The 18,145-nt window shown below is 35.3% G+C and overlaps 1 protein-coding gene across 6 annotated transcripts in view; it reads right to left on the bottom strand.

Moving 5' to 3' along the window:
- Nucleotides 1–18,145, bottom strand: part of SESTD1 (SEC14 and spectrin domain containing 1) — a 136,839-nt gene that overhangs the window by 32,244 nt on the left and 86,450 nt on the right. For all 6 annotated transcript variants that reach the window (XM_068544846.1, XM_068544841.1, XM_068544844.1 and 3 more), the window contains 3 exons: nucleotides 12,192–12,305; nucleotides 5,172–5,269; nucleotides 2,913–2,968 (listed from right to left, as the gene is read on the bottom strand). In XM_068544846.1, the coding sequence (XP_068400947.1) occupies nucleotides 2,913–2,968; nucleotides 5,172–5,269; nucleotides 12,192–12,305 (268 nt within the window). The remainder of the gene's footprint in view (nucleotides 1–2,912; nucleotides 2,969–5,171; nucleotides 5,270–12,191; nucleotides 12,306–18,145) is intronic.

Below are 18,145 nucleotides of genomic sequence, written 5' to 3'. Positions count from 1 at the left end.
ATGGTGCATTCAGTTGAACCCGTACTTCAGATTTTGAATTTTTTCTTTTTCTGGGCTAGCAATATGCAGTACGATACTCTTTTGTGATGTTGGGCAGCAGCAGTGAACGGCAACTCCTCGTCAGCCACATGATCATGAAGGTAACAACTGATATACTGACAACCATTCTGTACTCATACAACTGTGCTGTTTTTCACTTTCAGTACATTATTCAATAAATTACACAAGATATTAAACACTGTATTATAAAAATAGCTTTGTTTTAGATGATTTTGCCCAACTGTAGTCTACTGTAAGTGTTCTGAGCACGTTTAAGGTAGGCTAGGCTAGGCTATGATGTTCGGTACTTTAGGTGTATTAAATGCATTTCAACATGATATTTTCAACTTATGATGGGTTTATCAGGATGTAATCACATTGTAAGTTAAGGAAGATCTGTGTCATATATACTATATATGCCATACTATATAGTAAGTATATAGTATATATGGCACATATATTTTCTAGACCTATCTTTCTATCTATCACATTCTTGTTATTGGTGGATTCACTCCTCAGGACATTGTGCCAACCATTTCTCTGTAGAGTACAATTACAATCTGGGATTTCTGTCTGATGGTACTAATTAGTATGTTTTGTCTGATAGTCCTAATCAATACTAAGCGTTATGTTGTAGGATTTCACTATTAATCCATAACCTTAATCATAGCACCTAAAAGAAATGTTGGTGTGTAACAAATGTATGATTAAAGGGAGAAAGTCTTTACTACTGGTAGAAAATAACATTTAAATAATCTCTATTTATATAAATTTCTACAACATATTAACTGTGAATCATGAGGGGCCACACTAATGTAAGAACTGCATTCAATGTTATTTGATTACAGCAAACTCGTGGAGAAAATCACTCATGCACAAGGAGTTAAAATTATAGAATGTGCAACATCTAAAGCTATAAGTATAACATTAACAATTTTATAAGATGACGCTGGTCAGCCCACTGATGACCAATTTCAAGATGACTGTCAGAGCTGACTGTGCTGTTTCTGCATGTAGCTCCCTCCCTCCGTCTGTAATAGCTCCTGCCCACTGATCGTCAGTTGGGGAGGAGGGAGTTGTTGACCTCTGGACAGGAGTCTGCCTTACCCCCCAGTTGCTGGCATCCAAAACAAAGAAAACTATTCTTTCCACCAAAAAAAAAAAAATTTTTTTTAAGTGAATAAATCGCAAACTGTTTTTCTAGGATAATACTATTCCAATTATCATTAAGGAACCCAAAATATGCAGATATTTAAATTCTCTTCTCTTCATCTCTATTCAAGAAAATGTCCTAAACTTAAATGGCTTTAAATAATAGAAACAATTTTTATTATGATTTGGAGGCATTTCCAATTTCTGAAGAACATCCAAGATTGTTTTAAACGTCCCCATTTTATACTCTTTCTATCCCTACTTTAAGAGTCAACAGCATATTAAAAAGGACTTAGTGACATATAAAGATAATTCTAAAATACAAATGTAACAAGTTCCTTAATTCAATGGCTTAAGCAGCTTTTAAAATGTTAAGTATAAACATGGAACTAAGTTTTGAATCTAAAGCAATATTTTTACTGACAGTCTCTTGTACCTTCTAAACATGTAGTAATTCACAGATTACAATTATTTCCTTGTTCTTTCAGGAAGTAAGACCTAAATCATACTGAAAAAACTCAGGAAAACTGAATCGATATAATGAAGATATTCAGAATTTATTTCTTTACTCTTTATTACACTTTATAATTGGAAGAACACCTGTTTTGAAGACTTATGGAAAGTCTTTCTATATATATACACACACATTCGTATTCTTTATATATATATTTCCATAAAAGTCATTAAGATCAGAATATATATATTTTTCTCCTTTGATGACTATTACCTTTAATGTTTTCCTTGTGGATACCATTTACATTAGAGAAGCAGCACCACATAATGATTTCAAAGACCATACTTCAAAACCAAACTGCCTTGGTTAAAGTCCCAAATCTAGCATTACTAGTTGTGTAATCTGCCTAAGTTACTAAACTTTTTAATGCCTCAGTTTCCCCGTCTTAACATTGGGATGACAACAGTACCTACTTCAGTGGGTTGTGGTGAAGGATAAATGAGTTAGCGTACATAAAGTGCTTAGAACAGTACCTGCTATGCAGTAGGATTAGAATTATGCCCTATTAGAAAAATATATTAGAAATAAAATTAAGGTATTTTCATTTAAAAGAATTCCAATGTGTTCTCTAGAATCTGTGAAACTACTACTAAAGCTATTTGGGCTGGAATATACAAACCATGCAGCACTGAACACACACTACGTGCAAGGCCATTGCAAGGTGCTAAGTGTTTTTACACAGATGATTGTAAAACAGTACAACTAGTGGCTTTGGATTTAGACATTTTTTTAGTGCTATGGTGATAGAATTTAATAGTTATTTGATCTTGAACAAGTTTTTTAATATCTCTAAGCCTTGGCTTCCTCAAGTAGAGAAAATAATACTAATTATCTCAAGGATAAGTACTTAGAAGTACTTAGAAGAATGAAATATGAAAATACATAAAAATACAATGCTAGAAGCATAATGCATATTCAATAATCCTCATAGCAAACCCATCAAACAGAAATTTGTATCTTCATGTTATAGATAAAGAAATAAATTCAAATTCAAATATTTCAAGATAATTGATCATTATTAATAATTTTTAATATTGTAGAGTCTATTAACACATTCTTAGGTTAAACCAAAGAGCAGTTTGAAACAATTCTTGAGTTTCTACAACATAATCCATACTCAAATCAATGTTTATTTCATGAGCCAATTAATGTATGGTTGGTTTAATGGATTATGATTATCACTGATAAATATGTTTTTTCATCTTACCTGTCTGAAGAACAGTTTCAGGATCAACTGATGGAAGAAAGTTTAAATCCACAGACCTGGCAAGCACCAAAAGAGTATTTTTTAAAAACTATATGTATTTCCATTTATATAACTTTAAAAAATCCTTGACATATACTTACCAAAACAGGGGCATACAAATATGAAAATCTGAAGCATACTGTCCTACCAGGCTAATTTCTCTTAAGCATCAGGAAACCCATTAGAGATAATTAAACACTATTAGCCAAAGAAGTATCTATGTGATAAATCACAAAATATACTACTTGGAAAAATATAATTTATCATTATTAACTACAGTATTATTTCAAGTATATCAAAGGAATCCATTTTATTATTTTTCCACTGGATATCTGATTCAAACTGAAATTTGTCACTATATAACAACCCAGAAACGTTAACATTAAAATTGTGTGCAGCCATCCTCCAATCCAAAGTTTACTTATCTATAGCAATCTTGATATTCGTATGTATGTGTACCCTAGCAGATGTACACTCTTCATGTACTAACTATGTTTCATTTGCAGCTGGACTATGGGCTTTATTTTCTTAAACATATATGGAAAGTGGAGAATATGAAGGAAAGATAGAGTACATGGCAAATCAAAGCCTAGGGCCTTGCTACTGTAACTGACAGGTCTTGCTCTATACCTTTCATTTTTGTCAACTGGTCTAGGCCTTCACCTCTTGTATAGCCCAGATGCTTCCTGAGGACTGACACAAAGAAGGTGATGAAAATTTGCAAGAGGGACTTCATTGTGTGGGGTTTAAAAGAGACTAAGTAATAACACTTGAGTTCCTTAGGGAGGGATTGGCAAATACAAGATTTCACTTGGCACTTCATGTAGTCACACAAACCATTGTTTCCCAAAACACTGAATGTGATACTACTGAGTAGAGAAGATGGGGTTCCACTGTCATGTAAGTACGGGAAATTTTAAGAAAGCAATTAAACAGGTTTCTTTACTGCAACACTTTCTCAGAACATGTAATCTGTAAATGTTTACAGTCATTCCCAGAGAAGGAAACATAGTAAACAGCATTAAACTCTATGACCATGAATTCATCTTCTACCAGTACCCTCTTAGGATGTCTTTCCTGGAGAACATGATTTTGAGAAACACCAGACTTACCCTGCTGGACTACTCAGAAAGCAAGAGGTTTGGCAAATTTTTGTCAAGTAACTTGTGTGATATTTTCAATTCCGTAGTATATAAGTGTGTGTGTGTGTGATGTCTATACACACACTCACATATTTACATATATGTAAAACTGTTATTTACATTTTTATATGGCCTCTATCTATAAGATAGTAATGTTCCTAAATGTTTGTTGTAACTTTAGATTTATATTCAAACCATTTGTTTTCATATTTTTACTTTGTTTTAAATCAAGATTTGGTGTTAAAACTATGACCTTCTCACATCCCTCCTACATTATTATCCCAGTTAACTGGTCTATGACTATATTTGGATTCATGGAATAACAAGATGCATTCTATCAAGGTTCCATTGCATTTTCAAGGTCAGATTCAAAAGAGATAGACAAGGATGAGTGCTGATCCTTTCAAATTTCCTAATGAAAAATTACTGCCTAGTGACTACTTTGTTATTGAGGATAAATTTGCTTCCTACAGTACTTTTTACCTGGGGAAAGGAAATTGGTCTGAAAACTGTTGAGGTTGAAAAGTTCAATGGAAATCTGTAAAATGATAAATCTAGGTAGTTACAATTAGATCCAGTGTCATAAAATACTAAATTCTCGAAGTTAAACTCATGAATATCACATATTTCACAAGGGTGTAGGAGTTCTACAAGATAGACATTTAAGTGCTAATGTATTTAAATAAGGTTATAATGATTTTATTTCAAGCTGCAACCTTTTCCATATTCTTTACAAGCAAAGTAAAACTCTAAAAAGGCAGAAAATTGTTTCATTCTGAAAACATGTTCTTGAAAAATAATTATTTTGCACAGTGTCAGAAAAAGGTAAATATATTATTATTCAACAAAATTAAAAGTCTTCTGTAAAGAAACCTGGATTCAAATCAATAAATTTTATATGTAAAGCAAATTCTCAAGTATTAAAAAATAAATTTAACACAACTTTTATAGGCGAAGTTTGATTGAATGCAGGCTTGCTTACCTTAGTTCTCTTGGCTTGCATTAACAACGGAGGTTATCTTTTAACACACTAATCATAGCTTTGCAAAGGTGTAATTGTAGGACACTAGACACTTACCTTTCTTTCTCTTGCTGATTTCCTTTATCACTTCCATTGTTAATCAAAGCAAGTTCATCTAATAATGATGTAGATTCCTTTGTAAACTTCTCAAAAACCTAAAGTATGAGATTTTATTAACATGTTAAGGACGATCTTAAAAGTTGATATGTACATAAGGATTTTCAACTAAGAGCAACAGAATTAGTCAAGCAGGATTCTGGTTCCCTCTCTGGAGCTCACTTACTACACCTTAATCACCAGACCACACAGCATAGACAATGCAGACAATGAAGACAAAATTAAAACAATTAAAACAATGAAGACAAAACTGCTTCCTAAAACAATGAATAGTTTTAATGGATAAAGAATTTTTTTTATTTAAACACATTAAGAAATTATTTTTATTCCTGAGACAAGTTTATATTTATTCCCGTTCCCATGAGAAATATGTGTACAACAACAGTTTTAACTACATGAACATTATTCAGACCAGTTCTAACCCTCTAATTCCAGTTAAAGAACTTTTCTTTATGTTATTCTATTAATCATTCTGGTTGCATGTTAATACTTTAAAAGTTTTATATATAAGCAAGTAGCATAAAAATAAATTAGTTATAATCTTAACATGATTTCTTAAAATATTTCAAAAAAGGGATTTGGGCAAGTCTGCTTAGAATAAAATAGACACTCATTTGTTTGATATCATTGTTCAAATATGGTGAAAACAGAACTGGTTATCCATTCTCAAATATCCAAAAGTTCATTAGTCTTCAAAAAAATTAGCATATAATCTAATGTGAGTAAATTTTAAGGTTTTTCTTTTAGTCCCAGGCAGTTTGATTAAACAATACTATATTATACAGTGGCAAATTTCCAAAATCTGCCCTGAAAAAGAAGATATATTTTCAGAAATGAAAACCTTAACCTGTCAAACTGCTTTTCAACTCAAACTAATGTCTAAATATCCTCTGAAAATGGTGTATCAAGGGCAGACAGAAGAAACAAGAAGAACTATAATCCTGATGCCTGTGGAACGAAAACCACATTCACAGAAAGACAGACAAAATGAATATGCAGAGGACTATGTACCAGATGAAGGAAAAAGATAAAACCCCAGAAAAACAACTAAATGAAGTGGAGATAGGTAACCTTCCAGAAAAAGAATTCAGAATAATAACAGTGAAGATGATCTAGGACCTCAGAAAAAGAACAGAGGAAAAGATCGAGACGATGCAAGAAATGTTTAACAAAGACCTAGAAGAATGAAAGAACAAACAAACAGAGATGCACAATACAATAACTGAAATGAAAAATACACTAGAAGGAATCAATAGCAGAATAACTGAGGCAGAAGAACGAATAAGCGACCTAGAAGACAGAAAAGTGGAATTTATTGCCACAGAACAGAATAAAGAAAAAAGAATTAAAACAAATGAAGAGGCCTAAGAGACCTCTGGGACAACATTAAATGCACCAACATTCATTCAAATGCATTATAGGGGTTCCAGAAGGAGAAGAGAGAGAAAGGACCTGAGAAAATATTTAAAGAGATTACAGTCAAAAACTTCCCTAATATGGGAAAGGAAATAGCCACCAAAGTCCAGGAAGTGCAGAGAGTCCCAGGCAGGATAAATCCAAGGAGAAACACGCCAAGGCACATAATAATCAAATTGACAAAAATTAAAGACAAAGAAAAATTATTAAAAGCAACAAGGGAAAAACAACAAGTAACATACAAGGGAACTCCCATAAGGTTAACAGCTGATTTCTCAGCAGAAACTCTACAAGCCAGAAGGGAGTGGCACGATATACTTAAAGTGATGAAAGGGAAGAACCTACAACCAAGATTACTCTACCCAGCAAGGATCTCATTCAGATTTGACGGAGAAATCAAAAGCTTTATAGACAAGCAAAAGCTAAGAGAATTCAGCACCACCAAACCAGCTCTAAAACAAACGCTAAAGGAACTTCTCTAAGTGGGAAACATAAGAGAAGAAAAGGACCTACAAACCCAAAACAATTAAGAAAATGGTAATAGGAACATACATATCAATACTTACCTTAAATGTGAATGGATTAAAAGCTCCAACCAAAAGACACAGGCTCACTGAATGGATACAAAAATAAGACCCGTATATACGCTGTCTACAAGAGACCCACTTTACATCTAGGGACGCATACAGACAGAAAGTGAGGGGATGGAAAAAGATATTCCATGCAAATGGAAATCAAAAGAAAGCTGGAGTAGCAATACTCATATCAGATAAAATAGACTTCAAAATGAAGAATGTTACAAGAGACAAGGAAGGACACTACAAAATGATCAAGGGATCAATCCAAGAAGTTATAACAATTCTAAATATATATGCACCCAACACAGGAGCATCTCAATACATAAGGCAAATGCTAACAGCTATAAAAGAGGAAATCGACAGTAACACAGTAATAGTGGGGGACTTTAACACCTCACTTACACCAGTGGAGATATCATCCAGACAGAAAATTAATAAGGAAACACAAGCTTTAAATGACACAATAGATAGATAGATAGATTTAATTGATATTTATAGGAACTTCCATCTGAAAACAGCAGATTACACTTTCTCCTCAAGTGCACACGGAACATTCTCAACGATAGATCACACCTTGGATCACAAATCAAGCCTCGGGAAATTTAAGAAAACTGAAATCATACCAAGCATCTTTTCCAACCACAATGCTATGAGATTAGAAATAAATTACAGAGGAAAAAAAGTAAAAAACACGAACACATGGAGGCTAAACAATACCTTATTAAATAACCAAGAGATCATTGAAAAAATCAAAGAAGAAATTTAAAAAACCTAGAGACAAATGACAACGAAAACACGACGATCCAAAACCTATGGGATGCAGCAAAAGCAGTTCTAAGGGAGAAGTTCATAGCAATACAATCTTACCTCAAGAAAAAAGAAAAATCTCAAATAAACAATCTAACCTTACACCTAAAGGAATTAGAGAAAGAAGAACAAACAAAACCCAAAGTTACTGGAAGGAAAGAAATCATAAAGATCAGAGCAGAAATAAATGAAAAAGAAATGAAGGAAACAATAGCAAAGATCAATGAAAGTAAAAGCTGGTTCTTTGAGAAGATAAACAAAACTGATAAACCTTTAGCCAGACTCATCAAGAAAAAGAGGGAGAGGACTCAAATCAAAATCAGAAATGAAAAAGGAGAAGTTACAGACACCTCAGAAATGCAAAGCATCATAAGGGACTACTACAAGCAACTCTATGCCAATAAAATGGACAACCTGGAAGAAATGGACAAATTCTTACAAAGGTATAACCTTCCAAGACAGAACCAGGAAGAAATAGAAAACATGAACAGACCAATCTCAAGTAATGAAATTGAAACTGTGATGAAAAATCTTCCAACAAAAGTCCAGGACCAGATGACTTCACAGGTGAATTCTATCAAACGTTTAGAGAAGAGCTAACACCCATCCTTCTCAAACTCTTCCAAAACATTGCAGAGGAAGGAACACTCCCAAACTCATTCTACGAGGCCACCATCACCCTGATACCAAAACCAGACAAAGATACTACAAAAAAAGAAAATTACAGTCCAATATCACTGATGAATATAGATGCAAAAATCCTCAACAAAATACTAGCAAACAGAATCCAGCAACACATTAAAAGGATCAAACACCATGATCAAGTGGGATTTATCTCAGGGATGCAAGGATTCTTCAATATACACAAATCAATCAATGTGATATACCATATTAAAAAACTGAAGAATAAAAACCATATGATCATCTCAATAGATGCAGAAAAAGCTCTCAACAAAATTCAACAGCGATTTATGATAAAAACTCTCCAGAAAGTGGGCAGAGAAGGAACCTACCTCAACATAATAAAGGCCACATACGACAAACCCACAGCAAACAGCATTCTCAATGGTGAAAAAATGAAAGCATTTCCTCTAAGATCAGGAACAAGACAAGGGTGTCCACTCTCGCCACTATTATTCAACATAGTTTTGGAAGTCCTAGCCACAGCAATCAGAGAAGAAAAAGAAATAAAAGGAATACAAATTGGAAAAGAAGAAGTAAAACTGTCACTGTTTGCAGATGACATGATACTACACATAGAGAATCCTAAAGATGCCACCAGAAAACTTCTAGAGCTAATCAATGAATTTGGTAAAGTTGCAGGATACAAAATTAATGCACAGAAATTTCTTGCATTCCTATACACTAATGATGAAAACTCTGAAAGAGAAATTATGGAAACAATCCCATTCACCACTGCAACAAAAAGAATAAGATGCCTAGGAAAAAACCAAGGAGGTAAAAGACTTGTAATCAGAAAACTATAAGACACTGATGAAAGAAATCAAAGATGACACAGATAGTTGGCAAGATATACCATGTTCTTGGACTGGAAGAATGAATACTGTGAAAATGACTATACTACCTAAAGCAATCTACAGATTCAATGCAATCCCTATCAAATTACCAATGGCATTTTTTACAGAACTAGAACAAAAAATCTTAAAATCTGTAAGGAGACACAAAAGACCCTGAATAGCCAAAGCAATCTTGAGGGAAAAAAACAGAGCTGGAGGAATCAGACTCCCTGACTTCAGACTATACTACAAAGCTACAGTAATCAAGACAATATGGTACTGGCACAAAAACAGAAATATACATCAATGGAACAGGATAGAAAGCCCAGAGATAAACCCACGCACCTATAGTCAACTAATCTATGACAAAGGAGGCAAAGATATACAATGGAGAAAAGACAGTCTCTTCAACAAGTGGTGCTGGGAAAACTGGACAGCTATATGTCAAAGAATGCAATTAGAACACTCCCTAACACCATACACAAAAATAAAGTCAAAATGGATCAAAGACCTAAATGGAAGACCGGCCACTACAAAACTCTTAGAGAGGAAAACATAGGAAGAACACTCTTTGACATAAACCACAGCAAAACCTTTTTTGACCCACCTCCTAGAATAATGGAAATAAAAACAAAAATAAACAAATGGGACTTAATGAAACTTAAAAGCTTTTGCAGAGCAAAGGAAACCATAAACAAGACGAAAAGACAACCATCAGAATGGGAGAAAATATTTACAAACAAATCAACGGACAAAGGATTAATCTCCAGAATATAGAAACAGCTCATGCAGCTCAATATTAAAAAAAAAAACAACCCAATCAAAAAATGGGCATAAGACCTAAATACACATTTCTCCAAAGAAGATATACAGATGGCCAAGAGGCACATGAAAAGCTGCTCAGCATCATTAATTATCAGATAAATGCAAATCAAAACTACAATGAGGTGTCACCTCACACCAGTTAGAATGGGCATCATCAGAAAATCTACAAATAACAAATGCTGGAGAGGGTGTGGAGAAAAGGGAACCCTCTGGCACTGTTGGTGGGAATGTAAATTGATACAGCCACTATGGAGAACAGTATGGAGGTTCCTTAAAAAACTACAAATAGAACTACCATACGACCCAGCAATCCCACTACTGGGCATATACCCTGAGAAAACCATAATTCAAAAAGAGTCATGTACCAAAATGTTCATTGCAGCTCTATTTACAATAGCCAGGACATGGAAGCAACCTAAGTGTCCATCATCGGATGAATGGATAAAGAAGATGTGGCACATATATACAATGGAATATTACTCAGCCATAAAAAGAAATGAAATGGAGGTATTTGTAATGAGGTGGATGGAGTTAGAGTCTGTCATACAGAGTGAAGTAAGTCAGAAAGAGAAAAACAAATACAGTATGCTAACACATATATATGGAATCTAAGGAAAAAAAAAAAAAAACGGACATGAAGAACCTAGTGGCAAGATGGGAATAAAGACACAGACCTACTAAAGAATGGACTTGAGGATATGGGGAGGGGGAGGGGTGAGATGTGACAGGGTGAGAGAGTGTCATTGCCATATATACACTACCAAATGTAAAATAGATAGCTAGTGGGAAGCAGCCGCATAGCACAGGGAGATCAGCTCGGTGCTTTGTGACCACCTAGAGGGGTGGGATAGGGAGGGTGGGAGGGAGGGAGATGCAAGAGGGAAGAGATATGGGAACATATGTATATGCATAACTGATTCACTTTGTTTTAAAGCAGAAACTAACACACCATTGTAAAGCAATTATACTTCAATAAAGATGTTAAAAAAAAAAAAAACAAAACTAAAAACAGAATTACCATATGACCCAGCAATCCCACTACTGGGCATATACCCAGAGGAAACCATAATTCAAAAAGAGTCATGTACCACAATGTTCACTGCAGCACTATTTACAGTAGCCAGGACATGGAAGCAACCTAAATGCTCATTAACAGACGAATGGATAAACAAGATGTGGCACATATATACAACAGAGTATTACTCAGCCATGATAAGGAACGAAACTGGGTCATTTGTAGAGACGTGGATGGACCTGGAGACTGTCATACAGAGTGAAATAAGTCAGAAAGAAAAAAACAAATATTGTATATTAACGCATATATGTGGAATCTAGAAAAATGGTACAGATGAACTGGTTTGCAAGGCAGAAATAGAGACACAGATGTAGAGAACAAACGTATGGATGCCAAGGGGGGAAAGCAGTGGGCGGGGGTTGTGGTGGGATGAATTGGAAGATTGGGATTGACATATATACACTGATATGTATAAAATAGATAACTAATAAGAACCTGCTGTATAAAAAAAATGGTGTATCAACTAGATTACCTCTCAGGAAATTATGCTGCTGTTATTCAACTCAAAACATTTACGACTTTGACTATAATACTACTACTAATGACAACAGTAATAGCTAATATTTGTGAGTCCGACTCCAGAGTATATGCCTTCCAGCATTATGCCAACATGTGGTATGCATTATATTTCTTTAGTTTTGTAAAAAGTAAACAATCTACTTTTCAGTTGATTAAAATTAAAAAGCTATCAAAATGTCTTATTTATATATAATAACATGTTATCTCATTGTAATATACCAACCAGCCTCTTATTTAACCAGTCCATATGATCATAGGTGAGACTCCCACCAAAATCTTCTGTTAACTGGCATGGTTCTATATAACGAGTCAATTTATTGGCAGACACTAAAATAACCTAGAAAGGTAAAAAGAAAAGAAAAAAAAAACTTAGTGAGCCACTATTAATGTCCATGAAAAGTGATGAGAAGGTAAAATTGATTAGCATATGCAATACTATTTCCAACATGATGAAATATTACATAGATATTTATTTAAATAATACAACAGCATTTAAAATCAATTCAATAAATTGTGGCTATCTGTTAAGAAATAAGCTATCATAAACCATTTATAGTAACACATTTTAAAAAACAAGAGACGTTAGTAGCTCAGATGAAATATTTTCAAGATCTTATCAATATGAATAATTTCTTGGTAGTAAAAATCAACTCCTTTAGTACAAGGATGTATTCGTCAAGGAATTTTCACGTGGTCTTAAAATTAGCTAGGTACACTACAATAATAAGTACAAATGAATAATAAATCTGGAAATCAAAAACTTATATACTTTTCTAATATGAAATTTCTCTATCATTCCTTTGATTATATATTAACAAAACATATCCTCTAATAGTAGAGTAAAACTCAGGATAGCACATACTAATATTTAATTTGAAAAACAGAACTAGAAAGTAGGGAGAAGTCCAGAGAATTCATAAACTTGAAACTTACCCATTAAAATGATATTCTTTAAACTTTAAAAGATTTCAAACACAAATTACAAAATGAAGAAAGATACCATTTTAGCACTAAATAAAACTTCAGTGAAGATACAAATGAGTATTAAAAAAATACATATGTGGGAGAAAGATAGTCAAATGGTAGCGTTAATGCAAAAGACTTGATAAGAAAAATAACGTGTCCAACGTGTCCATCCCCACCCTAAACAACGACAAAGCCCAGATAATCTACAAAATTGAAACTTTTCTGAAACTCCTCAGAGAGCTGAGGTCACAGAAAAACCAACTAGTCTGAATATGCAGAGAAGATAGGCACCATAGAGAGAGCGGTAGAAGGGGTGACTATCAAATGTGAGGATCAAATCTTTGGGGACGATGGAATTATTCTGTATCTTAACTGTGATGAAGGATTTATGACTATATCTGTTTGTCATATCTCAAAATTGTAGGCTAAAAAAGGAATTTTACTGTATGTAAATTATACCTTGATAAACTTAACTTTAAAAAAAAGGGGGGGAATAAACTCAACAACATAAGGAGGACTTGTGAAAGAAGTACCAGGGAAAGAAAGAAGGAAAAGAAAAATTCAGAAACATACCCAATATGCAAAACTAGGTATATCCATACTATATATGACGTTGTAATGTAAACAGTAAATAAGGGGAAATAACCAAGACTACAAAACGCTTTGCTAAAAGGAGGGAAGGGGAGTCACCTTAGGAAGATAACAAAAACATGGTATCTAAAGTTCATAAAAGGGGACTTCCCTGGTGGCACAGTGGTTAAGAATCCACTGCCAACGCAGAGGACATGGGTTCAACCCCTGGTCCGGGAAGATCCCACGTGCCGCGGAGCAACTAAGCCCATGCACCACAACTACTGAGCCTGCGCTCTAGAGCCTGTGTGCCACAACTACTGAGCCAGTGCACCTAGAGCCTGTGCTCTGCAACAAGAGAAGCCACTGCAATGAGAAGCCCACGCACTGCAATGAAGAGTAGCCCCCACTCAATGCAACTAGAGAAAGCCCACACGCAGCAACAAAGACCCAACGCAACCAAAAATAAATTAATAAAAGTAAAAAACAAAATAAAAAAATTTTTTAAAGTTCATAAAACTATCAAAGAAAAATAAATCCTGTCATAATTATAGTTTATAACAAACTGCTATTGGTAACAACACATTAAATGTCTTAGATGCTTATGTTAGAAAAGAAAGGCTAATGAATAATGAGCTAAGTGACCTACCTAAGAAGTTGGGGGGCAGGGAGTGGGAGGAGAACAACAGAATACATCCAAAGAAAAGAGAAGGAAGGGGAGAAATTAAGAAATTAATAAAGCCAAAAGTTGTTCCTTGAAAAGACTAAAATGAAATCAACAAAGTTCTGATAAGGTAAAGCAAGAAGAAAAGGAAGGTACACATAAATAACACTAAGAATAAAAAGAACATGGCTACATAGACAGCAGCGATTTAAAAGATACAGATGGACACAGGACATGCTTTTGTCAATAACTATGCAAATTTAGAAGAAATGGAAAAATTCCTATAAAAAAAGTAATTTATCAAAACTGACATTAAAAAACCCCAGAACACCTATAATCAATGAGGTGAAGTGAATCACTATATTCTTTTCATTTTCAGTGATCATACTGTTAGTGGTAGTTTTAGCATTGCTATTCAGAGATCACTTGATGAAAAAGAAAGCAAATGATTAATATGGGTTATTCTTATCCTCCTATCCCTCATGTCCTTGAGAAAACAGAATTCTTGAGAAGGAAGATGTGAAAGGGAAAAAGTTACCCTTATGGTCTTCAATTTGAATTGGAAGTATCAGATTAAACTCATGATGTATTTCATTTTAAATAAAAACATGCACACTCACATAATATAAATTTTCTAGTTCTGTCCACTGAAACGTTTAGAAATAATGACGAAGGCATTCTGCACACTCCTAGCATCCCAGATTGTTGTCTTCAAATACTGTTTCCCCCTAAATGGAATCAAGGTTCCTTGGAGAAATGGCCAATTCTAGGTCTGGGGCTGGAAATACACATGGTGAGCTTGTAACATCTTCCCATTCAAATATCAAGAAAGTCATCCAAGACTTTTAGGGTTGTGCCAAAAGGTCCGGAAAAGGCATCCACTGGCCAAATAAGTAACAATTTGCATATCAATTCAAATTCTTTAATAAACTAAAGGATCTAGGCATTGAACATCAATGGCTGCTAATATCACAAAAAAAGAAGACAACTATTATGAGCTTCATGATCAAGGAAACATCATCACCAGTGAATAGCCTTGGAAAAAGAAATTCAGGTCTTAATCTAATCAACTGTTTGAATCCAACTATGAATTCACGGAAATACAGAGATGCAAAAGAGGAGAATAATATGTTAAACTACACCACGTGGATGCTCACTGAAACAAAAAATCCTGTAAAACACATATCCTGGTCTCCCCAAGAAAAAAAAAATTGTGTAAGAGAAGAGAAAGAGAAATTAAGATTAAAAAGCTTAATTTAATGGACTAACACAAAATTCCACAACCAATAATAAGAGAATTACATATTCTTTTTAAGCAAACAAGAAATATTTAAAAACTTGAGTGTATATCAGGTCATAAAGAAAACCTTGGTACATTTCAAAGGAAATAACTCATAACGTTCTATCACCACTATGAAATTAAGTTAGAAATCAATAACCAATCAAATCAGAAATCATTAACAAGATTTTAAAACCTATCCATTTGGAAAGGCATCTCAAACCAATCACAATATCTGGACAGTATCTGGATCCTAATTCAAAGAAATAAATCAATCTGTGTGCATTCACAATTTATGTATAAATTTATGAATAAATTTTAAAATATATTACTTATACAAAATATTTTTATATATTACTAAATCCTTTTATAACATTCATCAAATTTGAAACCAACTGGTTCTTTGATATTAAGGAACTATTTATTTTAAGGCATGATAATTGTCTTGGGCTGTATTTTTAAAAAAATAGTCTGCAGACATTCAAATGTCTTAAATTTCCTTCACTATAACATCCCCAGCCTTCCTTGGGCAAAGTGGATAGGGGTAAGGATGCGGCAGGTGGACCATGGGTTGACAGTTGTTAGAACTGGGTATAGGGATACATGGAGTTAACTATAATATTCTGTTTACTTTTTGATGTGTTCATAACTCCTTATAATAAAAATACTAAAAAACTAAAACACATATAAATCTCTCTTTTAAAAAAATCTTCCCAGAAAGAAAATACCAGGCCCAGCCAATTTACAAGTGAGTTTTAAAAATTAAAGAACAAAGGATCAATCAAGATGGCCAAGGAGGAGTATGTGGAACTCACTTCCCCCTCATGAACACATCAAAAGTACATCTACGTGTGGAACAATTCTCACTGAAGATGAACTGGAAACTGGCAGAAAGACTCCCATACAAGAAAGGCTATAAGATCCACATGGAATCAGGTAGGAAGGGAAAAGACATGATAAGGTCGGGACCTGTGCCCCTGAAAGGGGACACAGAGGAAAAGAGAGATTACATAGGTGGAGACCCGCCCTGGGGAGTGAGCAGTTCAAGCCACAGACTGGGCATCTCACTCTTGGGGTCCAACACAGGGGAGACAGGCCCGTGGCTGGCTGGAGGACTGCTGGGACTAACTGGAGGGGTATGGGAAGCCTGGACTCCATTTGTGAGAAAAGTGCATGCTGGTTTGCCCATGAGGCAATGAGGAGAGAACAGACTGAGGACCATCCAGTGTCTGCAGGGTTTCCTGTGACTGCCTCAGTGCATATCCCAGCCGAAGCCAAGCAAAGGCTCCAGGCCTGCCTACTCCATGTTGCAAGTGGTACTGGATCTAGGGGGTCACATGACCAGGAGAAAGCTCAGCTGTGGATTCAGAGGCAACTCGGTTGCAGAGCAGCGACAGCCACTGTTGGCACATACTCAGGCAGTGCATCAGAAGCAGCCCAGAACTCTGACAGCAGCCACTCCACTACAGCTCACCTCCCAATACACACTGAGACCACGAGGCCCCACCTGCCCTGTGGTGTGGCTTCATGACAGGGCAATGGTGGCAGAGGCTGGGGGTGTGATTGGCTGGGGCTGACAAAGGGGACTTGGACCCCAAGGCTGTGTCTTAGTGAAGGGGGAGAAACAATTGCTGGCAACTGCAAGGTGGTGCAGCTTAGAATCTGTCTGCAGGCAAAACAAGCCAAGAGTGCAAACAGGCCCCACTTGCTTCAGCACTCCCCTACTCCAGGTCAAGGGTCATGGTGCTGGGAAAGGGGAAAGCACACACTTAAAGGGAACAAAGTCAGCGCAGGCCTGACCTTCAGGGCTTCTGCTCCACCAACTTGGGATCAGACCCCACACCTGAAAGGGCAGTGATGGCCACTGAGCAGAGGAGAAGCCTCGTCTCATACCCGGCTACAGCTCTGGCCCCTCCATCTCCAGCGCCACCTCTTACCAAAGTGATAGTGGCCAGCATACCCTGAGGAAAGACATGACTGGCATCCACGTCAAATCCAGCTCTCCAACCACTGGGCACTGGGCATATGCAGTCTGTACAGGAACGATCCCACATAAGGACAGCCCTTTAAGACCCAATAGGTAACTATTTCACCAAAATTCATAGAGACAGAGAAAGTAAAATGAAAAGGCAGAGGAACTGGTCTCAAATGAAATAGCAAGAGAATAACCAGGAAAAAAAAATGAAACAGAAATGAACAATTTACAGAAAAAGAAATCAAAGCATTAGTAATAAGAACGTTAACTGAATTAGGGAAAAGAATAGATTAACACAGTGAAAATTTTAACAAGGAACTAGAAAAAAGCAAGAAAAACCCAATCAGAAATGAAGGATTCAATAACTGAAATAAAAAACACACTAGAAGGAATGAATAGCAGACTAAGTGGTGCAGTCTTCTGCACAGAATAATGGCAATCATCCAGTCAGAACAGCAAAAAGAAAAACAAATTTTTTAAAATGACAGCAATTTAAGAGATCTCTGGGATAACATTAAACATATCAGCTTTCGCATTATAGGGGTCCCAGAAGGAGAGAAGAGAAAGAAGAGGATCAAAAATGTATTTGATGAGATTATGGCTGAAAACTTCCCAATCCTGAAGAAAGAAGCAGATACCTATGTACAAGAGGCACAGACGGTCCCAAATAAGATGAAACCAAACAGATCCATACCAAAACATACCATAATTAAAATGGCAAAA

The sequence above is a fragment of the Eschrichtius robustus genome, chromosome 5 (genome assembly GCF_028021215.1).
Source record: "Eschrichtius robustus isolate mEscRob2 chromosome 5, mEscRob2.pri, whole genome shotgun sequence".
Lineage (NCBI taxonomy): Eukaryota > Metazoa > Chordata > Mammalia > Artiodactyla > Eschrichtiidae > Eschrichtius > Eschrichtius robustus.
This window is presented reverse-complemented; position numbering and strand designations above follow the sequence as displayed.